The following is a 26579-nucleotide window of genomic DNA, read 5'->3' on the forward strand; positions in this document are numbered from 1 at the left end:
TTTGGAATTGGTTCTGCTCTCCAAAATAATTTTGATCCTATTGACATTTAAATTTGTCCAGCCCAACCTACTTTACATAATTGGATTCAATTGCATTTTATACTAGTGTCTTGGGACTTTAGGCTGATATTTACTGGAAGTTAGGCCTCCTCCATTCATACAAAAAAAATGTCACTTTCAGTATAAGCTGCACAATATAATACATTGTATTTTTAAAGCAGTTTATTGATTGCAATGATTTACAAAAATGATTCTACAGAACAAAATGCAGTTGCAGCTACAATGTGCACGAGTAATCAAAACCATGAGAATCTATTCCAGAAGTTGTTATACAATCAATTAATTCTTACTTAAATAAATAGGCACCTGTTAACCCTTCCAGAAATACCACTCCTCAACACATTGTATGTACAGTATTCAAAGACTGCAACCATAACAACCGGACAGCAAAATGTGACTAAAAAAAACCATACTGGTACCCGAACAATTTTAAGCACTTATTCCTGATGTTCTTGTGTGATGCCAATACTTTTGCGTTTCCAGTGCTTTCAGATGACTCCTTATTGTAACTGGACTCTTTTTTTGCCTTTACTTGTTTAGACTTTGGAAAGGAGCCCTGACTCTGGCGCACTTGCCTTGGTGAGGTTTTGAACTTGCTTGAAATGGGGATGATCCTTGTCAGCTACCAGTTGCAGCAGTACGGCCTCGCTAGTAGTAATTATAATCCCAGTACGGGCTAGGCGCTATAAAAAGAAATGAAAGATGAAATAAAAGTTTCAAATACAGTTCGGTGGTGATAATAGTGCGAACAAATCCAGCTGTCTCTTTTGGGTCCCTCCCCCACCATCAATTTTCTCCTCTCCTCTCCAGAAGGCGCTAACCCTTGCTAGGGTACAGTTTCACAGACCCCAGCCACCCTCCAGGACCTCATGCAAGAGACTTTTCTTCATGTGAGCCTAGACTATTCTACCTTGAGGGCTTCAAAGCTATGCTCAATCCTGTCCACACTCAACAGTCACACCCGCACACTTTCCAGCAGAGGTCATTGGACAGTACTCGGGTACAGGAATCATGGCTGTTTTTCCCCCTCCCTAGACAAGGAATTCTGAGACCAAATTTAACATCCAGACTGCTGACCAGGCTGAGATCAGATAGCCCAGCATAGATCAAGGATTGAATTTGGGAACGTTTAGTCCTGGGTGACTCAGTGTTAAACCATACGTGGCATTTATCCAATGAAATCCTGAGGCTTTCAGAGATCATCAAATTTCCCTCTGTTTGTCAATGACAACTTGCATTTTTTTAATATATATATATATATATATATATATATATGCGTTCATGGGATGTGGGCGTCGCTGGCAAGGCCAGCATTTATTGCCCATCCCTAATTGCCCTTGAGAAGGTGGTGGTGAGCCGCCTTCTTGAACCGCTGCAGTCTGTATGGTGAAGGTTTTCCCACAGTGCTGTTAGGTAGGAAGGTCCAGGATTTATGTTATCGAATGTCTGTACACCAGTGTTGAAAAGGAGAGAAGAGAACACAAATCAAGAAACTGTGATTAGGTGAGGCCCAGCTTCGGTTTTTAATGGCTGTAGATTTACCACTGATTATTCTGTTTATACTTCAAGTGCGCAAAAATTATGGTTCCAGAAGACAATATTGTTAGTAAATCAGTTCTTATTTAGTCTGGCCAATTGTAACTCCCATGTTGTTATGTAAAATAGCTTTCATCTCCCTTTAGAAGATTTGTATATCATCTTTAAAATCTCATTAGCAGGGATTAAAATTAAAGATGAGAGTAGGTACAGCACTAACAACAGTATACTTCAAACATATCATACAGCTAGCTAAAATTTCCAGCTTGCTGCCTCAGTGACACTATAAATATTAATACAAACAAATGTTAGCAACTCTGGCATGCAGCCCTTCGCTTTAGCATTAGTAATAGGAACACATTTTAATTCAGTTCCTTCCTGAAGTATCAATTTTAAAATATATTTAGATTTAATGAGTCAAGGAGTCACTAATCGAAATTTAAATTAGCACTGTGACAAATTATTAAAATATTACAATTTTGAAACATTAAGTCAGGCATTTCTGTAGTTGGAGTGCAGGGGGAAATCAGTCCCAATCTACAAGCCTGAAGAAACAGCGACTGACTGCTGAATCATAAATATGTATTCGGAGGCTGGTTTAAACAATTATATGCAAGATTGTTTTTATTTAAAATTCTAATTCTTCTCTTTTATAGCCCTATCCCATTGCTGCTGTTTGCTGTTATTTTTTATTCTTCAGCTCGGAAGGGATACTATCATAAACTTGAGGATGATTTGGCATTTATTTCAACACCATACTGTGAATGACCAAAAGTAAATGGACTTTTGTGAAGCAGGAATAATCCAGCCACTCTTTTTCTAAAGGAAAGTCCATACTTGACTTTATCAGATACATCTACAGTTTTAAACACCCCAGCAAGAAACCTTGAAAGAGAGAAAGCAGACAAAATGAGATGCATCTCAACAAGTCAGCTAATGCTGGGATTCAGACCTTTGACCATTTAACTTGGGAGCCAGCGTGATTCGGTTACAATAAAGTAACGGGGGCCTCCCATTTTTTTTTTCCATTTCTGATTCCCTCCATTAAATACAATAACCGAGATACGAAGGTAAATTTTCTGACTGGCAGGAAATCTCATTCTCACCCACTGACAGTGAGTCAGAATTTCAGTCACGCACTTCATACAATGTTCCAACCATTTAAAATTAATGGTCAGAAAATCCCGTGCAGCACCTGCCTGAATTTCTGATACGCACACCTGCGAATGAGACTACTCACTGAGAGCACGAACTCAGAAGATTACTCCCACGCTGGGCAAATCTTACACTTTTCTTGAACGTGCAGCACAAATAATAAAAGTTAAGAGTAATTATAGGCTGGATTTTTCTGGATCCAAACCAGGAGTTTTGGGCCTGCTGCCCCAACTCCGTTGTGACCTCAGTCCAGTTTCTTCTTTGAGCATCATTCAATATGGCGGGGTGAGCGCCCGCCAGGATCTCCACCATCAGAATGGAACCCTCTGCTGCTGAAGAAGTAAATGTGGTGATAATTCGGGAGACAAAATTAAAAGGGGCAGAAGTGCTCCCAAAGACGTCAACAATTTTACTTATCTAAAGGCCTTGACTGGACAGAGGCCATCAACAGGCCATTATGGTGGGAAAGAAAACCACTACTAGGTCATCTCCCTTCAACCAACAAATTAGGGGGTTTGCCGTCACTAGCCAAAGACTACCACCACCCTTTCCTGGTGGTCACTGGGGGGTTGGCCGTATTAGTTGTGGCAATAAGGCAAATTGGGCAGCTTGTCTCCTCATGTTCATTTACATGCCATGGGCAGGGAGGTGGCGACCAGTGGCTTTCCTTGCAGGGAGAGAAATTTAGGACAGGAACATTTTAGTAAACTTCACCCGATCTGGGGTGGGTAAGAGAAGAAAATCTAGGCCTATATATCTGTGTGCATGCAACACACAGAATTACAATTCAGTCATAGTACACAAGCCAGGCTTCATTATGAAAGACCGAAAAAATATATTTATGACATAATATTTGGTTATCTTTTTTACATCTAAAATATTTGTTATGGAAGTGTAGTTGTGACTAACTGTAAATTGAACGTACCATAAATATCACTGCAGATAGTTCATTTTCAAACAGCAGAAATGTTATTTTGTGAAGACTGAGGTCATACTGTCTCAGTGATCCAAAGGGCATGATTTTAACTTGAAGACGGGAACTCAGTGGGTGGATTTGGGGTGGGGAACCTGGAAGTTAAGTGTGCCTGTTTAAATACGCAATCGCAACTTAATTGCAGTCAATTATCTTTGCTTCCGGGTTTCGCATCTCCAAGCCCACTATTTAAAGGGCCAGTCCAAGAATGGATTTTGAAGGAGAAATGGAGTCCAGGAAAAAAAAGGCTGCCCCGAGATTAAATGCCACCTCCCTGAATGTACTGCTGGCTGCAGTGAAAGCCAGGAGGGAGGTAATGTTTCCAATGGATGGCAAGAAGAGACCTGGCTCTGTAACCAAAAATGCTTGGCTGTAGGTGGCAGAAGAGGTGAGCAGTAGGAGCACAGTGCCCAGGTCTTGGGTTCAGTGCAAGAAGCATTTTAATGACTTAACCAGGTCAGGAAAAGGGAGTACAGTTGCTGATACTCCCACGTCCTGTGTTGTTCAACAACCCCCCTCAACCCCCGTCATTCTGTGCTGGCATGCCTACCCCATCAGATAACTCCTCACACCCACTTAAATGTCAGCAGCAGCAGCCATCCTTCACTTTCTACACACTTCCTCAACTGCCCATTTATTCACCCACCACTGCCACTCACCCCAATTCTGATCCAGTGTGATGTCTCTGTCTGACAGTCACCCTCTGATGCATCTCTTTCATGGTCAGCCTCACCCAAAGCAATGAGTACGTCACCTTCAGTTACTCACAGGTCTGTTCTTTCTCTCCTTGTAGGAGAAGAGAGCGCAAAGCGCAAGGAGAGGAACAGAATTGGAGGTGGCCCACCAGATAATGGAGGTGACAGATGTGGAGGAGGAGGCCATGGAAATAAATGGGACAGTTGCATGCCTATCCATTGGAGATGGAGAGACTGGGAACCTGCAGATGGTTGGTGACAGAACTTTAACATATTTCACACACATGACCTCAATGTTCATTGGAAAGATTGTCACTCTTACAATGAATCATTAATATCGCTCTCGGTTATCTTCCAGGGCCTTAATGAGGAATCAGCAGAAGCGGAAGAAAGCGATTCCTCAGAGGAGCTTATTTCTTCAGAAGGTGCAGCGCCATAGGACATACAGCTATTGCACTTTGGTGGGTCCTGCTGGACAGTTAGTTGGGTTGTTACCTGGTGATTCACCACTCACAAGTGAGCACGAGCAGACACTGGTGGCAGGGGCAGCTGTGGGAAGTCCAAGTCGGGGGGCACGCTCCTCTCCAAGCTCTGCTCAGCTGGACATAGATGCTGAATCCTGGGGGCCATCGTTGAGAAGGAGAATGATAGAGGTACAGCAGCAACTTTGCGAGATAATGGAAAAAGTACCACGCACACTCTCTAGAATAGCGGAGAGGATAGAGGATTCCAACTCCATCGTTAGTGGATTGGTGGCGCAGGTAATTGCAAGAATGTCTGCAATGGAGAGATTGGTAGCTCCATTGAGCTTCAAACACGGCTCTCAAATGAGTCCATGCAGGTCATGGCAATGGCCATGTGGACTCTGGATGCCAACAGGTCTGCCGCCATAAACAGGCAGGCAGATATGTTAGCTGGGGGCTTTACAATGCGGCACATCATCTCACCAACCTGTTGGCCAGCAGAGTGGTGGGAGTGATGTGGCCATAGCCCGGGAGAGGGATGATAGCAAAAGGGGACATGGAAGTGGGGACTCCACTCAAAGCCCCCTGATGTCTCACCCATTGCGCCCCCCTCAACCAGTACCTGCAATGCTGCCTCCTCTCCCGATGGCCGAGTCTGCCCCTGCACAGGTCGAGCGGTCTTTGGCAGGGCCCTCACGGGCTCCAAAACCTGGAGGACGTAGGCCGAGAGCATCTCATCAGTCAGAGCAGGGGCCTGAGCAACCTGCCACTACCTCTGCTGAAGCCACAGGAGATGCACCATGTAGAAGCAGTAGAAAGAGAAAGGTTAAGTAATTGTAATTCACCAAGGGAATGCACAAGGGTGTTTGACAAGTTGTCATGTTGATAATTTTTTGGTGATACGGCACATTAAATTTAATCATTATCACCACCACTGTCACATCTTGGCCATTATTGAGTCCCTTTTGTGAATTCACCCTTTCATGTGCTTCATCATGAATGCCACGACATGATACCACCCATTGGGCACATGTGCACTGGGTGTATGCGTGGTTGAAGGACTGGTTTGTTCAAAGGGAGAGGTGGTGGTGGTTGTTCCTGGCGGCCTGAGTAGTTCAAAGTCTTCAATTTGCACATCTCATTATGAGAACCTGTTAGAGAGGAGGGAATCCCTGGGCTCACGGGCAGCAATGTGCACGGCTGCTCTGGTGACGGGTTCCCTATCTTCGTTTTCCTCCTCCTCAGATGTACCATGGATCCATTGTGCTCCCCCCTGCCACCTCATCCTGATCTTGTCAGTTTGACAGGCTCAAAAATGTAAGTAAATTTGTCTGAACACAAGAAATCTCAGTCTCAACAAAGAAATCTAAGTCTAAACACAAAGAACTTCCAGCCAAACATTTGTCTGAGAGAACTGAGTGCCCAGCTGCAATACCTCACCTTTTATTGAGATGTGTCAATCACTGGTTTAAAGGGCCAAATGAGCTTTGGCTGCAACTCACCTCTGTTTCAAAGGCGCGTTGCAGAAGCCACGGGAGACACGTTCAGGAGAAGTTAAATCTGTTTCTGTTGCAGAATCCACAATAAGTAAAATACCTAAAGTGTTTCAACTACCTGAATTGGCCCTTTAAATATCGGCCCGCTGGCTTTAAGCGGCGACAGAACTTCCAGGTTTCTGTTGTGCGCATGTATCCGAACGCGCCTGGGTTAAATCCAGCAGTGGGTGCGTTGGAGCCGGGATGCAGTCGTGATCCAAAAAGCTGCTACTTCAACCTCCCACCTGCCCCCAAACCACCCATTCTTGGGGGTTAAAATTACCCCCGAAGTGGCTGCAGGTGGGGATGTTCGCTGATGATTGCTGGGTATTCTGCGGCGAGTGACTCACCTCCTGACTCTCCAAAGCCTTTCCACCATCTACAAGGCACAAGCCAGGAGTGTGATGGAATACTCTCCACTTGCCTGGATGAGTGCAGCTCCAACACTCAAGAAGCTCGACACCATCCAGGACAAAGCAGCCCGCTTGATTGGCACCCCATCCACCACCCTAAACATTCATTCCCTTCACCACCGGCGCACTGTGGCTGCAGTGTGTACCATCCACAGGATGTACTGCAGCAACTCGCCAAGGCTTCTTCGACAGCACCTCCCAAACCCGCGACCTCTACCACCTAGAAGGACAAGGGCAGCAAGCACATGGGAACAACACCCACCTGCACGTTCTCCTCCAAGTTACACACCATCCCGACTTGAAAATATATCGCCGTTCCTTCATCGTCGTTGGGTCAAAATCCTGGAACTCCCTTCCTAACAGCACTGTGGGAGAACCTTCACCACACGGACTGCAGCGGTTCAAGGAGGCGGCTCACCACCACCTTCTCAAGGGTAATTAGGGATGGGCAATAAATGCTGGCCTCGGCAGCAATGCCCACATCCCATGAATGAATAAAAAAAAAAGATGCATATCAATGCAAAGATGGCTAGTATAAGATGGATGTTCCAGTGCAGGTGTTGTGCCAGAGCAATTTGGGTAATACATACTGGAAGTGGCAGGCATCCAGCAGCACTTGTTAACTAACACTGTACACTCTGTAGTAAGCATCATCTCTGTTTCATCTTGCAGGAGAAAGCATTGCAAAATCACAGAGAGCTCTCTGCAACAAGAGATGGGAAAGCCTTCATCAAGGCCCTCACCCCTTTTGAGGAGACAACCATTTCAATCCAGATTACTGCAGCCAGGACCTGGCTGGAGATGGAGGACCAAGAAGGCGAATCCCAGTGCAGCGTTTATATCCCAAGGCTACTTCCTGAACACTCCAATTTAACATCCTATCAGAAGGATTGTCACACAATTTTTCCAGGAGCAGCTGTAGCATATCATGTGTTTGCTTATGCCAGTTAAGGACTACCATTCTCAGTTCCGTGTTATAACACTGTCCTTTTTATGTCTTTGCAGGATCTTCTCAGGCTTCCAGAGCTGACCTTTCCTGGGACTCACCAGCAAGCAAACCTCGTGATGTAGCAACAGCACACCCAGCACCCCATCACAGCAGATACCTTATGCACTGATCAGCTCAGACACATCCACCCAACAAGGTTTAGATATTGAGCAGAAGGGCAGCACAAGCAGTGAGCCACAGAGCATGGGTGGGTAGAAGTAGAAGCATGTGGAGGAAAAGGAGCAAGAAGCCCCTCGCCGAAGGGTGACGTTGCAACCCCCCAAGCTGGTGAGGTCAGGAAACCAGATCTCCGTGGTCCAGCTTTCGAGAGAAAAGTGCTATTTGAGCACACAAGATTGTTTGGATCATTAGGTGATCTGTCTAGAGACTTCCAACAAAAAGTGCCATGTATGGAGTAATCCAGCAACCGCACGAGCAAGGTGTCGAGGGTCAGCATACAGAACCTGCAAACAGTGTTGAAAAGCCAATTTCAGGTACCATCTGCAGCACAGCCCCTTGCCAGAAAAGCTGCAATCAGAGCTTAAATTGCTGCCATTCAGCCCTTGGACTGCAGGCTTGCCATATCATTGGGCATAATTTCTGATGCGTCTGCCGAAATGAGACAAGATTAGGACAGGCTTTCAGGATACGACTGCTGCGATCACGTCTATGTCCTCTGATTTGTGGGTGCACAGTGACATGGAGGCTCTACCACAGTGCATCGGACTGCAGTTAGCAGCAACTGTTGTGAAAGCCTAAAAGGGGCTCTGATAATAAGACCCTCTTTAAGACAATTTGTTTAAAAATAATAATTTTTTAAAAAATTCAAACTCCTACCTCCAAAGCAAACATTCTGTCCATCATGCTTCTTGAAGAAGTTGCATCAGCTACAATATGCACTTCAAGGCCTCTTCCGATCAGATCCAGGGCGGTCTGTTGTACGCAGACATGAGTCTATCAGAAAGAAACAAGAGAATTACTAACATTTTTTAAGCAGCTGTCAATCTAAATTTTGTTGAGATTTGCAGATTAGATAAGAACAATCACAGGACAGAAATTCCTATTTGTGCTCAAAGATAAAAAATTAAATCCAGCAAAGTGAAGAACCATCAATTATATGCATTCAGTACTCTCAATCTGGTTCTTAATGATTGTGAAAACAAAATTCATAGAGTAGATTTTTCATCTTTAGGTGCAGTAGCCATTATTTGAACTAAACACGGCATAAATCTGAGTGAAAAAATTGCTTAAGTCTAATTCAGTGGCTGCAAAGGTATAATTCCCAGGTCGTCTCCTGCAGGTGCCAGTAGTAGTAAGACTTGTGATGATTCAGAACACACCAGGAGACACAGCAGGTTTGTCTTCATAACTGTGATGCCTTTTGTGAAAGCTGCAAAGTCCTTTGCCACTGAATTTCTTGCAGTGGCACTGGATTCCCTAGTGATGGCCTGGTTGATGGGCTCTGATAATTCCAGCCTGTGGAGCGGCTAGGTTTTCTTTCACCCAATTCTGTCATTTTACGTCCGCTGACACAGTAAAGATTTCCTGCAGCCGCTAAAGAACAGAACAATAACAACTTGCATTTATATAGAACCCTTGACGGAGAAAAACGTCCCAAGACAATTCAAAGAGGCATTATCAGACAAAAATGGACACTGGGACAAAGATATTAAGAGGGGTGACCAAACGCTCGGTCATAGAGGTGGGTTTTAAAGAGCGCCTTAAAGGAGGAGAGGGGTTTAGGGAAGGAATTCCAGAGCGTGTGGCCTAGATAGCTGAAAGCATAGCCGTCAATGGTGGGGCAAAGGAAGTGGGGGGGGGGGCGCACAAAAAGCCAGAAACGGAGGAAAGGATAGTTTGGCAGATTGTGGAGCTGGAGGAGGTTACAGAGATAGGAAGGAGCAAGCTCATGAAGGGATTTAAACACAAGAAAGAGAATTTAAATTTGAGGCTTTGGGGGAGTGGGAGCCAATGTAGATCAGTGAGGATCGGGGTGATGGGTGAGCAGATCTTGGTCTGGTACAGGATATGGGTATAAAGGCAGTTTTGGATGAGCTGAAGTTTACACAGGGTAGAAGATGGGAGGCCGGCTAGGAAAGTCGAATAGTCGAGCTAACAAAGACATGGATGAGGGTTTCAATGGCAGATGGGCTGAGGCAGGGGTGGAGGTGGGCCATGTTACTGAGGCAGATGTAGGGGGTCTTTGTGCTGGTGAGTGTATTGATTTGAAAGCTCAACTCAGAAGACTACAAATAGTTTGGTTCAGCCTGAGACAGTGGCTAGGGAGGGGGTGCAATTAGTGGCGAGGGAACAGAGTTTGTAGCAGAGGTCGAAGACAATGGCTTCAGTCTTCCCAATGTTTAACTATTCAACACTGGATATCACAAGCAGTCTGACAACACAGAAGCAGTGGAGCGATCGAGAGAGAGGTGGAGAGGTAGAGGTGAGTGTCATCAGTGTACATGTGGAAGCTGAAAAGTCTGGTAAAGGGACAAGAGGTCCCGCAATTCTTCTGACTGCATAAGTTGTATGTTATTTTAAACATAACTGAAGAATGTTAGAATGTTTTATATTCAGCAGTTTGAGCTTCCACTGAATAACCCTAAAATACAATTGTTCTTTCAAAAGTGCAATCTTTTCGTTCAAAAGCTTTTTGTCTTTGCTTTCAATTTTCTCCCCTCCAATCCTAGTCAGTAACACATGGTTCCATTGGTGACAGCAGCCCTTCAGTACCTTGCTCAACTGACCATATGCGAATTTGACAAGCTGTTCGACTGTGGAAGCATCACCGTCACACTCAATGCTGTCTTTCGCAATTCCCACACATGCTAGATAGCGATCATAAACAAAAACAATTCCTTCCCCAGTGCAGACTTACTTATTATGCCACCTTTAAAAAGCTGTTAAGTTAAAATGAATTATCACTTCCCCAGTGATGAACGGACAGACAGGAAAGATAAAGGAATATAAAGTGTATTTAAAAACTCCCTAAATTTTAGTCTTACATGTTTGGTACAGCAATACTCTAGGTAAGAAAATGAAGACAAGTAACAAAAGAAGGCAAGAAAAAAACAATGTACTTTTATTCACCAAGAAAAAAAGAGATGAAATACAAATAACAAGAGAGACATTAGTGGGCTGTGTAGTGAAGCCATGTCTTGTGCAAGGTTTTGCCTGTGATATTTCTGACCTACAACTGGACTGTGAATAATGGTTTTTCTCCTGTGTTTCTATTTGTAATAAAACTCACGATTGTATTTGATTTAACAGAAAGGCGCAAGAAAACTTGAACCCCGTTCAACTGCTCATGGGTTGCATAGTTTGGTAGGATTTTTACATGGTCAATTGAAAGATCATACAAAGCTAGTATTCAGCTCCCCCGATAACCTAGTGGCCAAGGGAGCCACCCAGGAGAGTCCCAGGTTCGATCGTTAATCTGTGTTTGGTAAGCTGATCTCAGTCGGGGCTGCATTACAATTTGCTTTCCTACCCCTTGGCGAAGGAGAGCAAACAATCAGTCAAGAAGAAAACAATCTCAATCTCAGTCGGTACATTGAGAGATACAGATGGATTAATCCCAGCCTGAACTTGAATGCCACCTAGGGACTTTAAAACATAACATTGGCCAGAGTCTTGGAAACAGGTCATCTGCTGCTCTTGATAAGAAAATGATACATGACATGAAGGAACAAAGAGCCAAGAGTTGATTTTTAAGAAAAAGAATGAAAGCACACACTCCCTCTGAACCACAGGTTGTTTTTAAGATTCAGTACACCATGTGGTTTTAATCTCATCCAGACCAGACTACAAATAGCAGAAGATGCTTATCTCAAAAAAAAGAGGAAGGAATTAGGAAAGAAAATATATGTTAATCATGTATCTCCAAAATCAGAGGTCAGTATTCTTAGCACAAAGAAATTATATGGCAAGATAAATGCACATAAAACCAGATATCTACATACCTCAACTCCAAACAACACAACACTTTGAACTCCTGGGATTTCATTAAGAGTTGCTTCCACCTCTGGTACAACCATTGAAAATTTAGTTTTAGGGTGGACCAGCTTGGCTGTTGTTACATCAATTTCTGCTACAGTACTCCCAAGTCCTTTTGGATATTGTTCAGTGACAATAACAGGAATTCCCAAAATGTGGGCACCCTGAAGCTGGAAGTGTATTCAAAATAATGTTAAAAAATGAGTAGATAACACAAAAACATTTCTTTCAACACTGTTTAGTAATACTGCTATACATCACACATTACTGAATACACCCACGCCCTAGAAGTAGAAAGGGTACTCTACATACCATGAAAAACACTTTAGAAAAGACGACTTCTTTATGTGAAGCAGAAACTGTGACAGAACTATTAAACATAAATGTTAAAGATCTATTAATATCCCAACAAGTGGGCAGCACTGAGGAATTTGTCATTCGTCAGTTATGATTAAAAGGATACAGATAACTTGAATTCTAATATGTTTTAGCATAACAATAAAACTCTACAAGGGGGAATGGACTGAGGCTCAGAAGAGGGCAGGTGAACAAATAGTTTATATTTGGAACAGACCAGCCAGGAAGGAAATGGAGGCAGATAGTGTTGGCAAATTCACGAAGGTACTGAATAAGTACTTAGCAGAGAAACAAAGTAGTGCATTGTACTTTTTTTTTAAACTTTGGGACAAGCTAAATTAACTGCTATGTTTCGATCACTCTTGCATATATGTACATTTTGTTTACAGTCAATAGCTGCATCTAAACGATATGGAATCATACAGCACAGAAGGCGGCTATTCAGCCCATCGTGCCTGTGCCGGCTCTTTGAAAAAGCTATCCAATTATAACCACACCCTTGCTCTTTCCCCATAGCCCTGCAAATATTTCCTTTTCAAGTATATATCCAATGCCCTCTTGAAATTAATTATTGAATCTGCTTCCACCACTCTTTCAGGCAGTGCATTCCAGATCATGACAACTTGCTGCATAAAAAAATTCTCATTTCCCCTCTGGTTCTTCTGCCAGTTATCTTAAACCTGTGTCCTTTGGTTACCAACCCTCCTACTAGTGGAAACAATTTCTCCTTATTTACTCGATCAAACCCCATCATAATATTGAACACCTCCATTAAATCTTCCCTTAACCTTCTCTGTTCGAAGGAGAATAATCCCAGTTTCTCTAGTCTCTCCACATAACTGAAGTCCCTCATCCTTGGTATAACTCTAGTAAATCTCCTCTGCACCCTCTCTAAGGCCTTGACATCCTTCCTAAAGTGTGGTTCCCAGAATTGGACACAATACTCCAGCTGAGACCTAACCAGTGATTTATAAAGGTTTAGCATAACTTCCTTGCTTTTGTACTCCATGCTTCTATTTATAAAACCCAGGATCCCGCATGCTTTTGAACAGCCTCATCAGCTTGGCCTGCCACCTTCAAAGATTTGTGTCCTGTGGGTCTTTTTTAAATCATATGTTAGATAAGGTTGATTAGCTTAAAGACACTCGTTTAAAAAAATGACAGGCAAGGTACACCATATTCCTTGGTTATTTGGTTCTCACTGGAAATAATGTGACCACTAATTAGTCTATTGTGTAATGTGGGTTTAGAGTTTTTATGCTTTGAATAAATAGTCTGCAAATCAATTTTCAAAAAAAAATCCATCAACTCAAATGTGTTACAATCTCACAAAACATACATCATGCAAATAATGCCACATTGGAGGATGAAAAGAATTTTCAGAAAGCATTTTATGGGCAATCACAGGATGATATACTCTCACTATAACATTGCAGCAATTATGTATCATCCAGCTAGATGCCTTTAACATTGAAAAAACTTATCATGCCACTACCTACAGGAGCAACAGGTATTCCAGACACATAGGCGGTAATTTTAACCCCTCCACGACAGGCGAGAAGGTCACGTGGTGGGGTTAAATTGGTAAAAATGTGAAAACCGACCTCAACCGCCGACTTCTGGTTTAACCGCGATGGATTTGGGGTCGTCCGAGTAACCCGATCTGGAGAGGCGAGTCAGTGAATACAATATTTAAACGAGGCTCTGTTCCTCAGATTTTGGCAGCCATCTGAATTTAACGGCTGTGGACCAGGTTTCCCAGGGCTCAGAAAAACCTGCAGCTGAAGGGAGGCAGGAGCTGCCAGATCCAGCAAGTAAGTGCTTTTCCAGCACTGCTTGTGGGCCAGGAGGAGCAGCAGTGCTTCCACTGGTCCCTCAAGCAAACCTTCTAATGCAATCTCTACCTCTCCACGATCAGCCGAACCCCCGCCCCAATCTTCAGACCACCCCCCGTGATCTCTCCCCACGTCCTCGCTGCCGCGCTTCGGGTCCCCTCTCCCCCCACAACCCCCAACCCCCAACCTTCTCCAATTGCCGGAGACCATCCCCGGCTGTGGCCTTCTAACGCAGGCTTTCCCGCCCGGCAGCCGGCCAGCCTTCAATCTGGCTGGCTGCCTGGTGGGAAACAGAGTTAAAAAAATTCTAATGAGGTCCTGCTGTAAGTTCGGCAGGATCTCCACCTTCCCGGTATTTCCGTGTTTTCCGGCTGCAGACGGGCTCCCGCTCCCTCCCCATAATTATTGGGGCCATATTATCACCAGCAATTTCCCCAGGACTTTGCCCCCTCCACCTCTGTAACTATGGCAGAAATACCATTTACCACGTAAACGAATTTCTGCCAAGCCTCTGCCAAATTACAGCGGCAAATTCCCGAGGAAATTCCCAGCATATTAAGCTTTCAAAGAAATGACTGCTCCATGTACCGAATTCAATATATAATTTAGATAAACAGATATTGAAAAGCATAAATGAAACACCAATATTACGACTAATATATAATGCTTCTCTTCTTCTACCCTGTTTACCAGTATCATTCTGTAACCAATTACTAAGAAGGTGTGGGAGCAGTCAGAGCCGAGTTATCCTCTGAATTTCCTTCTTTATCTGTATGATAGAGATAATGGGCTTGGTGCCTTCTCCTAATGTCCAGGTCAATATCAAAAATTCACCAAAGCAAGATCACTGACAGGAATTCACATCCTGCAATGACTTGCATTTAGTTGAAAGGGACGAAAGTGCTGCAGCATGCTACATCACCTGTTACTCTACGTGACAGAACGTGTCAAAAGGCTGCTATCACCCGACTGTGTAACAGAGGCCGCTTTAATAAAAGCAACATTTTCAAAACAGCCTGTTCGTCACAAATTTGACTTTACAGAAACTAAACTACTTCAACATGTGTTAAAGTACCTTTAAAAAAACTTGTTTTTGATCAGATCATCAATTTCAAAATGAGATTGAAAAGCACTAAAGCTTTGTGTTTAATTTTGCACACATTTTTATTTTTATCCCATCATTTATCATGTCATTTAAGATACAAACAAAAAGAAAAAGCAAAACACTTCCTGTTTGGTTTATAATCTATCACTGGCACAATAGTGTAGATTTTCTGGTCAGACCTATCCTTGACCAGAAGTCAGGCATAGGCAGAGTGCAAGCCCGACCTTTAGTGCATCAACTTCTGGTACATTTTTGAGGCTAGCCTAATCAACATAATGTAGGTGAAAACTCCTGTGACTAGGAGCTCACCTGCAGTTGGGCAGGATATCTGGTGCTGCTGCAGGATATGAAGGCCTGCAGCAACTTAAAGAAGGTGGCATGGTGGTTTTCCCATTCTGAATGCAGCAAGGTTCCTTGGTGGTTCACAATATCTGGGGCCACTGGAATTTTTTTACAAGAACTGAGAGAGACAAGGGTGCCAAGTGGAACAAACATATCTCTGGGGATTGATGATAGAGAACCATGAAGCAGATATTCAGTGATTTCAATGTGCCATCGGGTCTGCTGTCATGCCAATCATTGGCAGTACTCAGCAGCAGGGGCAGGAATAACGGTACTGTCTCAAGATAGTAACACATCCAGACCCTTGTGCCAGCTCTCTCCCATGCCTGGACATATACCAGAAAATGTGCAGAGCCAGGCCACGCCTGCAGTTGTGGAAGGTCCTGCAGCTGGTACAAGTCAAGACAAAGCAGCTGGCTGGGGGTGGGAGGAGGAAAGTGCCACCTCAAACTCATGGGGTGCTTATGGACACACAGCAGCCAACCACCACAAGTATCCCTGCCACTGAGGTAGCACCTAGACGAAGCAGGCACGCACACACATCACATGTAGAGTTATTAAAAAGTTTGTTGCACTAACGTTGTGTGTTTGAGCAGGTGCTAAGAATGGGAGATTTGGGAGTTGAGTGGGGGATTTATGGCACTGTACAACAATAACTTGCATTTATAAAGCTCCTTTAACATCGTAAAACGTTCTACGATGTTTCATAAGAACGATTAACAAAATTTAACACCAAGCCACATGAGGAGATATTAGGACAGGTGATGAAAAGCTTGGTCAAAGAGGTAGGCTTTAAGGAATATCTTAAAAGAGGAGAGAGAGGTAGAGAGGTTGAGGAAGGGAATTCCAGAGCTTAGGGCCTTGGTAGCTGAAGGCACAGCCGCCAATGGTGGAGCGAAGAAAATCAGGAATGCGCAAGAGGCCAGAATCGGAATAGCGCAGAGATCTTGGAGGGCTGTAGGGCTGAACGAGGTTATAGAGATAGAAAGGGGCGAGGCCTTGGAGGGATTTGAAAACAAGGATGAGAATTTTAAAATCGAGACGTTGCCAGACCAGGAGCCAATGTAGGTCAGCGAGCACTGGGATGATGGGTGAACGGGATTTGGTGCGAGTTAGGATATGGGCAGCAGAGTTTTGGATGAGCTCAAGTTTACGGAGGATGCAAGGTGGGAGGCCGGCCAGAACAGCATTGGAATAGTCAAGTCTAGAGGTAACAAAGGCATGGATGAGAGTTTCAACAGCAGAAACCCTCATTGTAGGTAAAGATATATCTGTGGAAGGCATGAGGAAGATATAGACAGAACTGTGAATGCAGTGGGCAGATTTCCAAGTTAGAAGGTCTTCTTTATGAGATCTTCTTCGTTATACCAAATTAAAGGGGGATTACTATGAGAAGCTCATTGTACTGTGTACCTTGATAAAGACACAATATTGGCACAAAAGCCCCTGAACACCCAAGTGGAAATAGGGAAAAGTTTACAGAAATAGTCTCAAAATACTCCTACCTATATTCATATATGGCAGTTAAAATCCATTCACCAGCATCCCTGGACTCCAATGTTGAATGAGTGAGTAGACGAATCAGCGCTATGCTGGCATTATCACCGAAAATTGCATACATGACACAATGATGAAATTGGGACATCATTCCCACATACACCAGTAAACTCCCGAGAAACTCAAAAATTTCATGGAAAATTTAGACGTCGTGTTAAATGGGAAGAGATCCAGCACTGACAGATCTCCATCCCTTTTTTCTATTGGTTAAACCCAACTGATCAGAAAATCTAGGTTAGTGCATCAGAATTACACCAGCCATAAACTATAATCCCAGTTGAACTCGACAGGTAGCAACTTTTTTCCATTCTTGCTGCCACTAAAGACTGGGAGGCAGCTAATTATTATATATTATTAATGAATACTCTCCAAGGAAATTACCACAAGATTATATTTCTGATGTATTCATACAAAAGAAATAAATAAATGACTAAAACCTGTCCCACAAATATGAGTGTTTGTTGGGATACCACAAGAACGCAGTAACGCACTTGAAAATCCTCCATGCAGTGAAAGTTAAAAAAACATGAATGCAGAAACTGCCATTCTGGTGAAACATCACAAATATTCCTTTCATACAATGCTAGATGGATCCAAAAAGACAAGATTCATTACACATCTGAGTAACAGAAAGAAAGAAAAGAAAATGAACCTGCATTTGTATAGCACCTTTCATGACCTCAGGATGCCCCAAAGCGTTTCACAACTAATGAAGTACTTCTTGAATTGCAGTCAATGTTGTAATTTAGGAAACGCAGCAGCCAATTTGCGCACAAGATCCCACAAACAGCAATGAGATAAGTGATCAGATAACCTAGAATGAAAACCTGCACCCAAACAACCCATTTTAAGAAAACAAAAAATGCATAACATTATTTAAACCAACAGAACAACTTTTAAATTTTAAACGGAAAGAATATTACATTGTCAAGGTATTACTGACTGTGAATAAAATTCTGAACAAAGGGTAAATGGATTTTTCGCATTGTGTTGCAATGCAGTAGTGCTGGATTAAGTTTCAGAATGAACAATAATAAACTTGAGAAAACTCACCAGCCTTTGGCCTACACTTATGATATCTCCAAAATACTTGATTGCAGGTCTGAACCTTTCCTGCATATCACAACAGAAAAACACAGTGCTGGAAGGTACAAGGTTTCCAAGTGAAGTCATCTGGTAAAACAATAACAAAAAGTATCATGTCACAGTTGGGCATTCTATTTTTCTGTGTTCAAGATAACAAGCATTAGACATGCAACAGACCTTCAAGGAGGAGTTGGTTCAGGTACAGACTAGACAGATCCCTACAAGGGGGAAAGGAAGGGCATCCAAAGTCAGAGCTCCCTGGATGACTAAAGATATAAAGATTAAAATGAAACAGAAAAAGGAGGCTTATGACAAATGCAAGGTTCATAATACAGTAGAGAACCAGGCTGAATACAGAAAGTACAGAGGAGATCTAAAAAAGGGAATGAGAGGGGCGAAGAGAGAGTATGAGAATAGATTAGCAGCTAACATAAAAGGGAATCCAAAAGCCATAGAATCCAAAAAACATAGAAATAGTAAAGGGGTAGTCAAAGGAAGCGTGGGACCGATTAGGGACAGAAAAGGAGATCTTCTTGTGGAGGCAGAGGTAATAAATTAATATTTCACATCCGTCTTCACTAGAGAAGATGCTGCTGCCAAAGTAACAATAAAGGAGGAGGTAGTAGCGATATTGGATAGGAAGAAAATAAAGAGGAAGTACTTAAAAGATTGGCAGTACTCAAAGTAGAAAAGTCACCCGGTCCAGATGGGATGCATTCTAGGTTACTGAGGGAAGTAAGGACGGAAATTGCGGATGCTCTGGCCACCAGCTTCCAATCCTCCTTAGATATGGGGATGGTGCTGGAGGACTGGAAGATTGCAAATGTTACACCCCTGTTCAAAAAAAGGGGAGAGATAAACCCATCAATTACAGGACAGTCAGCATAACGTTGGTGGTGGGGAAACTTTTAGAGGCAATAATCCGGGACAAAATAAATTGGCACTTGGAAAAGTATGGGCTAATAAATGAAAGTCAGCACGATTTGTTAAAAGAAAATCATGTTTGACTAACTTGATTGAGTTCTTTGATGAAGTAACGGAGAGGGTTGATGAGGGTAGTGCCGTTGATGTTGTATATATGGACTTTCAAAAGGCATCTGATAAAGTACCACATAATAGACTTGTTAGCAAAATTAAAGCCCATGGGATTAAAGCGACAGTGGCAGTATGGATACAAAATTGGCTAAGGGACAGAAAGCAGAGAGTAGTGATGAACGTTTGTTTTTCAGACTGGAGAGAAGTATACAGTGGTACTCCTCAGGGATCAGTATTAGGATCACTGCTCTTTCTGATATATATTAATGACCTGACTTGGGTATAGAGGGTATAATTTCAAAGTTTGCAGATGACACAAAACTCAGGAATGTAGTAATCAATGTGGAGGATAGTAACAGACTTCAGGAGGACAGAGGCAGACTGGTGAAATGGGCAGACACATGGCAGATGAAATTTAACAGAGATGTGCAGTGTGATGCATTTTGGTAGGAAGAATGAGGAGAGGCAACATAAACTAAATGGTACAATTTTAAAGGGGGTGCAGGAACAGAGAGACCTGGGGTACTTGAAGGTGGCAGGACATGCTGACAAGGCTGTTAAAAAAGCATATGGGGTCCTGGGCTTTATTAATAGAGGCATAGAATACAAAAGCAAGGAAGTTATGCTAAACCTTTATAAAACACAGGTGAGGCCTGAGCTGGAGTATTGTGTTCAATTCTGAGCACCACACTTTAGGAAGAATGTCAAGGCCTTAGAGAAGGTGCAGGAGAGATTTAGTAGAATGGTGCCAGGGATGAGGGACCTCAGTTATGTGGAGAGACTGGAAAAGCTGGGGTTTTTCTCCTTAGAACAGAGAAAGTTAAGGGAAGATTTGATAGAAGTGTTCAAAATCATTAACGGTTTTGATAGAGTAAACAAGAAGAAACTGTTTCCAGTGGCAGACGGGTCGGTAACCAGAGGACACAGATTTAAGATGATCAGCAAAAAAGCCAGAAATGACATGAGGAAACATTTTTTTTTAAAAGCAGCGAATTGAAATGGTCTGGAATGCACTGCCTGCAAGGATAGTGGAAACAGATTCAATAGTAACTTTCAAAAGGGAATTGGATAAATACTTGAAGGGAAAACATTTACAAGGCTATGGGGAAAGAGCAGGGGAAAGGGACTAATTCGATAGCTCTTTCAAAGAGCCGGCACAGGCACGATGGGCTGAATGGCTTCCTGTGCTGCGATGGAAATACCAGTTATAATCATCATAATCAGCCAGCTAGGTACAGAAATTCTCACCGTGTCAGTTCAGGACATTAAACACCTCAGGAGAATGCGGAACATTGAGTAAACTGAATACTTCTGATAGCTCATGCTCAATATATTTAAAGGGTTAATGGCTAAGAATCAGAAGCATCTTGCTTACGATTCACAGCACCAGCAGACAATACTTTTCTGGGTCAGCATTTACAGCTTTTTTTTTTCTTTTTAACCATGAATATTCAAATTCTTTCCAACTGTGAATACAGCTTTGATCCCACTAAGTTCAGTCCTAACCAACGGATTCAGTACTGTACTCATTTAAAATGAATTTGCAGACTCCTAAACACAGTGTTACTGTAACATCATTTTCAAGCTAGGATATTGAGTGATACAGATTCTTTCATCTTCTGGGACATGGAGATGTGTTCAGATCAAACTGTTTGGATGAAAGTCTCCTCTCTCTACTGGCTGCAAAGGAACTTTGTGAAATTAGTTTGGGCAGCCTTATTTTATCACCTTTTGGAAATGCAGTTGGGTTTGTTCTTCTGAGGTTGCAGGTACTGCACATTGCTGGGGCAAAATTAGGGCAGCTTTATCTGCTGCTGATCTGTAATCATTAGTGAGGTGGTACATTTTGGTAGGAAGTATAAGGAAGCCACATGCTCCTTGGAAAATAAGAGGAACAGAGGGAGCTGGGCGTATAGATACACAAATCATAAAAGCAGCAACGCAGGTTAATAAAGTCATAAAAAAGCAAACAAAGCACTGGGGTTCATTCCTAGAGAGATAGAGTTGAAAATCAGAGAAGTAATGTTAAATTTATATACAACCTTAGTTAGGCCACACTTGGAGTATTGTGAACAGTTCTGGTCTCCATATTATAAACAGGATATAGAGGCAACAACAACAATGTGCATTTAGATAGGCGGCTCACCACCACCTTCTCAAGGGCAATTAGGGATGGGCAATAAATGCCAGCCTCGCCAACGACACCCACATCCCATGAACAAATATTTAAAAAATAGCGCCTTTAACATAGTAAAACCTCCCAAAACACATCACAGGAGCGTTATCAAACAAAATTTGACACCGAACCACATAAGAAGATATTAGGACAGGCTTGGTCAAAGAGGGAAGGTTTAAGGAGCATCTTAAAGGAGAGAGGTATAGAGAGACAGAGAGGTTTAGGGAGGGAATACCAGAGCTTAGGGCTCACGCAACTGAAGGCATGGCCACCAATGTTGGAGCGATTAAAATCGGGAATGTGCAAGAGGCAAGAATTGGAAGAGCGCAGAGATCTCAGGGGATTGTAGGGCTGGAGGATGTGACAAGAGATAGGGAGGGGCAAGGCCATGGAGAGATTTCAAAACAAGGATGAGAGTTTTAAAAATCGAGGCATTCCCGGACCGGGAGCCAATGTACGTTAGCGAGCACGGGGTGATGGGTGAACGTGACTTGGTGCGAGTTATGATACGGGCAGCAGAGTTTTGGATCAGCTCAAGTTTATAGAGGGTGGAAGATGGGAGGCCAGCCAGATGAGCATTGGAATAGTCAAGGCATGGATGAGGGTTTCAGCAGCAGATAAGCTGAGGCAGTGGCAGAGACAGCCAATGTTATGGAGGTGGAAGTAGGCAGTCTTGGTGATGGAGCAGATATGTGGTCAGAAGCTCATCTCAGGGTCAAACAGGGCACCGAGGTTGCGAATAGTCTGGTTCAACCTCAGACAGTGGCCAGGGAGAGGGATGGAGTCGGTGGCTAGGGAACTTAGTTTGCGGCGGAGACCAAAAACAATGGCTTCGGTCTTCCCAATATTTAGTTGGAGGAAATTTTTGCTCATCCAGTACAGGATGCCTGACAAGCAGTGACAAATCAGAGACAGTGGAGGGGTTGAGAGAGGTGGTGGTGAGGTAGAGCTGGAGCTGGGTGTCATCAACATACACGTGGAATCTGATGTGTTTTCGGAGCAGCATCTAAATGAGAAATAGGAGGGGGCCAAGGATAGATCCCTGGGGGACTCCAGAGATAACCGTGCAGGAGCAGGAAGAGAAGCTATCGATCCTCTGGCTACGAATGGATAGATAAGAATGGAACCAGGTGAGCACAGTCCCACTTAGCTGGATGACGGAGGAGAGGCGTTGGAGGAGGATGGTGTGGTCAACTGTGTCAAAGGCTGCAGACTGGTTGAGAAGAACTGAAGAAGGTGCAAAAAAGATTTACTAGGATGATATCAGAACTGAGAGGTTATACCTATCAGAAAAGATTGAACAGGCTGGGGCTCTTTTCTCTAGAAAAAAGACTGAGGGGTGACCTGATAGAAATCTTTTAAGATTATGAATGGGTTTGATTGGGTAGACATAGAAAAGATGTTTCCATTTGAGAGGGAGCCCAGAACTAGGGCCATAAATATAAGATAGTCACTAATAAATCTAATAGGGAATTCAGGAGAAACTTCTTTACCCGAGAGTGGTTACAATGTAGAACTCGCTATCACAAGGAGTAGTTGAAGCAACTCGTATAGATGCATTTAAGGGGAAGCTAGAAAATACATGAGGGAGAAAGGAATAGAAGGATATGTTGATGGGGTTAGATGAAGAAGCATGGGAGGAGGCTCGTGTGGAGCATAAACACCGACATGGACCTGTTGGGCCAAATGGCCTGTTTCTGTGCTGTACATTCTATGCAATTCTATGTAAGTCGTTCACGTTGAGTGCCTCAAATTGCAAAATGTTTCATTCCCCAGCACTTGCATCCTTCACCCTGAGGAGTAGCAAAAAAAAGCTTAAGGCACTTTATTAGTTAAATGAAAATGCAGTTTGACAGTATTAGCACCAAAGTACCCTTTTGTACCATCAATACATCACTGATGTGTTTTTAGATGAATTTTCCTTGACGATACCAGATTTGAAATTCAATTTTTCTTTCATATTTTTAATAAATGTTAATGAGCTTGCCCTCATATGATTTCCCTGATTCTCATAATTTTTGTCTCATGAGATTCAGTTCTATGCACCTTTCTCAGCTGCATGCAGAGAGGAGATATCTGGAATGGCCTACAGCATTTTCTCTCATCTATCTCCCAGATTATTAAAAGTTAAGTAACACAAGTGATAATCACTTGATGGAGAAGGGCTTCCTCCATCTGCCTTTTGTAGCAAAATCATAAATACTTTCTTTTTATACTTACTATTCCGATTTTGCAAAATGGCAAAGATGAAATCTTCCTGTTATTTTTACATAATTACAATTAGGGAAAAGTGTATATATATATAAAAAATTATTGATCTTACGTTTGGATCACTGGACTTGAAAGCACTATGACAAATAATTGCATACATCTACTCCCAAGCAGCCAAATACTCCGATCCATTGCTTCTTAACTTACCACCAGGTGCAAGGTTAGCCTTTCAATGGGAAATTAGTTCAAAATATTCATGTTTATTATTCTGAAAACAGAAATGTGGCAGTTCACAATGTGTGCACGTGGCCTATAATATTTTGGGGGGAAATGTCAACTAAAGGAAAGGTGCATGCTATAAGACTGAATTATTTGCATTGATGAAACAACATATGAAATTCAAAGATTTGTTAATTGGAAGCAAAAAGTAGCTATGTCTACAAAAGCTGGCTATATGAAGGCCTGGATAGTTATAGTTGGAAAAAAATCAAGTTACTATGAATGCAGAAAGCACAATAATTATTTAAAGCATGTGGTTTGAAGCAATATAAAAATGTTTATCTTTCGACATTGTTGACAGTTTATTATGTTTCTCTCCCCTCAAACAAAAAAATTACCGCCAATATATTTGATCTTCTGGGTGTGAAAAGCAGCACATCCGCAAAATCTGGTGACTGTTATGTATCTCTTTTTAAGTTTACTAATGAATAAGAACTACCATAGGAATCTTCTCAAAGTCTTTTGTAATAGCTTACCAATATTGTTGTTATAAACAAAATCCTCATTATATACTGCCTGTGTCCATAATCACTTGCTGTGCTTGGAACAAATCAATTAAGTATTGGTCACCTTTGTTCCTGGACCATTGTATTGTAAATGCTACAATCTTTGCAGAATCAAAAGTTAATACATTCATTCTTTCAAATGTTCACATATGATTATTCCACATCTTGTTCTCTGGAATCACACCAGATGATGAGATAGAAACCTGGCGAGAGGGGGAGCTTATCATGACCTCCAAAGACAATAAAGCATGTATGCAGATCTCACATTACGTTGTTGAGCCACAGAAGGTCTTCACATCTGTGGCAGGGTTTTCCATGGGAGCTATCCCCGAATTGCACCATACAAGTGGAAGAGTCCACCAAAAAAGATACAAGAGAATATCAAACACAGTGGACTTGCTGGTCATTCACTGCACCATTACCAGAGTACAAGAGGGTCACACTGGGGTGATACAACAGGTCATTTAAAATGTTGATGTCACTGTGCAGTGTGATATCATCCAGAACAGTAGCATAACAATATTGTGTGTACCATACAATTTTCTTGGGCACAATTGGAGGAGAATGCTGGCTCTATCATTAATCTTCTGATCACATTGGTCAGAAACCAGCAACACTCGTCCTTGCAGCTCCAAAATGTTGCTGCATACTGTTCCTTTGATCTCTCTGAAAGTCAGAAAGCAAGGGATTTGAAGCCAGTAACCGGCTCATCTGTGGATGATGTTGGACCCCTGGGATGATCCTTGAAAAAATTTTTAAATAATAATTGTTAAAATAAAATTATATTTTAATTGGTGTATTGTTCGCGATAGGGCTACAATATTAGCGATTCTATCCTTTTATATATTATGCATATGAATGTAGAATCATTTGGTCCATTTGAACTTTATGTGTTAGCAATAAATTGTACCACCATAATCTGGCACCACTCATTTATTCCTTTGTGTAGAGGCTGAAGCATCAGATTTAAGACCAGTCAAATGAGGAGCAGTATAAGTATGGACATGACACAATATATTTTATTTAATTTGATCATTTAGAGCATTTGTTTTAACCAAAAAATTCGACAGAACAACTAGCACATCCATTTGGATTTTTAAAAAAATGTAATTAAAAAGGCTAGCATTTCAATGCTGCATTTACAAGATACCGAAGGCGCACCGAAATAAGCTCCATAGACTTCACACACAAAAGAAATTCTTCCAAAATACTATAACTGCATTAGTTGCTGCTCAAAGCCTCTACTTCACGGGGAGATCAATGAACAGTGTGTGACTTTGGACACACAGCCGCGCTTTTTTTGCTACATCGCAAAGGTTCAGACTGCAACATCCACTAAACCTGTTGATACAAGTAGTATCAATACTTGTTACACATACATCCACACACAATTATATATCTATATATACACCTCACTGTAGTATTGCAAACACCTTTCACCAACATACATGGTGCTGCCGCTAATCCTGCGCTCGCACCGCACACAGTTGAACCTACGAGATCTGAGTAGATGTGCAGTTTTGCCCGATGAACACGGCGCTCCTCCAGGGCTGGGATTTATAGTTGGTGCTGCGGCGTTTTGAATGAGCTTAAAGCCCCAAGAACTCACCGGCACTTGCAGAGACACCAGCCGGAGTTTGCACCTCTCATGGACTACAAATCCTTTGGGCAGGTCGATGTACTCGCCCCAATCCACCGAGTGTTGCTGGATCACGAACTTTCGGTGCACGTCGATCAGGTCGCCGTACAGCGACAAAAACTTCTGGATCAGCACCTCGTAACCCGAGCCCGCCGGCACGGTGGAGGGTCTGGAAAACGCCGAGAAGCAGAACAGAACCGGCACCTGAGGCTCCGCCATGTTGCTAGACCCGCAATAATCCTCCCTCTCAACTTTAACCCGGACACCGGAGCATTGCACACCCAGTTCTCACTATCGGCACAGGACTGCAGCCCGAGTGGAACAGCGGGCGGGAGAGGAGGAGCCTGGTGCGGCGCCGCTCCTCCCCTTACTCACTCAGTAAGGGTGCAGTTCCCAGTTGTGCTGTTTGCTTTGAAAAATGTTTTATTTTCAACGTAAATATACTGAAAAGTTTAAGATTTTGGTCTCCCTTTCTTGCCTTTGTACAGGACCAACAGAGATAAGTTGGCTACTTGGACCACCTTGAAGAAGTCACCAGGAGTATCACCAAGTTTGCAATTATAAGGAGACTGAGAATTTTGCTCATAAACAGACTGAGATTTTTTTTATAAACAGACAGAATGTTTTTTTCTATAA

General features: G+C 42.7%; 1 protein-coding gene across 1 annotated transcript; it reads right to left on the reverse strand.

Moving 5' to 3' along the window:
* Positions 1-204: 204 nt before the first annotated feature.
* On the reverse strand, positions 205-26253 carry isoc1 (isochorismatase domain containing 1). The gene is made up of 5 exons (XM_067983257.1): positions 25914-26253; positions 18065-18184; positions 11782-11985; positions 8657-8773; positions 205-743 (listed from the first exon to the last, which is right to left on the reverse strand). Exons 1-5 carry the CDS (start codon positions 26160-26162, stop codon positions 597-599), a joined length of 837 nt encoding a protein of 278 aa, XP_067839358.1. The 5' UTR covers positions 26163-26253; the 3' UTR covers positions 205-596.
* Positions 26254-26579: the final 326 nt, after the last annotated feature.

The sequence above is a fragment of the Heptranchias perlo genome, chromosome 4, assembly GCF_035084215.1.
Source record: "Heptranchias perlo isolate sHepPer1 chromosome 4, sHepPer1.hap1, whole genome shotgun sequence".
Classification (NCBI taxonomy): domain Eukaryota; kingdom Metazoa; phylum Chordata; class Chondrichthyes; order Hexanchiformes; family Hexanchidae; genus Heptranchias; species Heptranchias perlo.

Bases quoted from the DNA above. Each gene is read 5' to 3' on its own strand.
- isoc1 (XM_067983257.1), bottom strand. From the start codon at position 26,162: ATGGCGGAGCCTCAGGTGCCGGTTCTGTTCTGCTTCTCGGCGTTTTCC. The intron at 18,185-25,913 runs GTGAGTTCTTGG...TTGTTTTACCAG, and splicing joins TGGTGTCTCTGCAAGTGCCG to ATGACTTCACTTGGAAACCT. The intron at 8,774-11,781 runs GTATGTAGATAT...TCTTTCTGATAG, and splicing joins TTGTGTTGTTTGGAGTTGAG to ACTCATGTCTGCGTACAACA.